The following is a 448-nucleotide window of genomic DNA, read 5'->3' as shown; positions in this document are numbered from 1 at the left end:
CCCCCCACGGCAGGCGAAGGGCCGCGGTTGCCATGGGGATCGCGTGCCGTGGGGCCCGGGAGGGAGATGTCCGTCCCCTGCCCCGGGAACGGCCGCTCCTGAGGCCGCCCCGGCCCCTGAGGGAGCCCGGCCATAGAGCGCGGGGAGAGGCGCCAGAGCCAGAGCGGGCTCAAAGGCGTCGCGCGCCGGGAGGGCCCCGGCGGCCGCTTCTCCCGGGCCGAGCCCCGCGTGCCCCGGTCCCGCCCGGCCCCCGCCATTACCTGCAGGTGACTTTAAGGGCGACGAGGAAGGCGCAGCCCAGCACGATGGCAGCGCCGCACAGCAGCTCGGGCCGCCGCGCCATTTGGGCGGCGCGAAGCCGCGGCCGAGGGGCAGCGGCAGGGCCGGAGCCGCCGCATAACGACATGGCCCCCGGCCGGGGCGGGGAGGGGCGCGGGCCACCGGGCCG

General features: G+C 78.8%; 1 protein-coding gene across 2 annotated transcripts in view; it reads right to left on the bottom strand.

Moving 5' to 3' along the window:
* TXNDC11 (thioredoxin domain containing 11) overlaps nt 1-442 on the bottom strand; it is a 30,779-nt gene extending 30,337 nt beyond the window's left edge. For both annotated transcript variants that reach the window (XM_014936319.1, XM_014936320.1), the window contains exon 1: nt 261-442. In XM_014936319.1, the coding sequence (XP_014791805.1) occupies nt 261-406 (146 nt within the window). In that variant the 5' untranslated portion in view covers nt 407-442. The remainder of the gene's footprint in view (nt 1-260) is intronic.
* Nucleotides 443-448: the final 6 nt, after the last annotated feature.

The sequence above is a fragment of the Calidris pugnax genome, unplaced genomic scaffold (assembly GCF_001431845.1).
Source record: "Calidris pugnax isolate Ruff unplaced genomic scaffold, ASM143184v1 scaffold17, whole genome shotgun sequence".
NCBI classification, from domain to species: Eukaryota; Metazoa; Chordata; class Aves; order Charadriiformes; family Scolopacidae; genus Calidris; species Calidris pugnax.
Note: the sequence above shows the minus strand (reverse complement) of the source record. Positions and strands in the feature narration are given on the sequence as shown.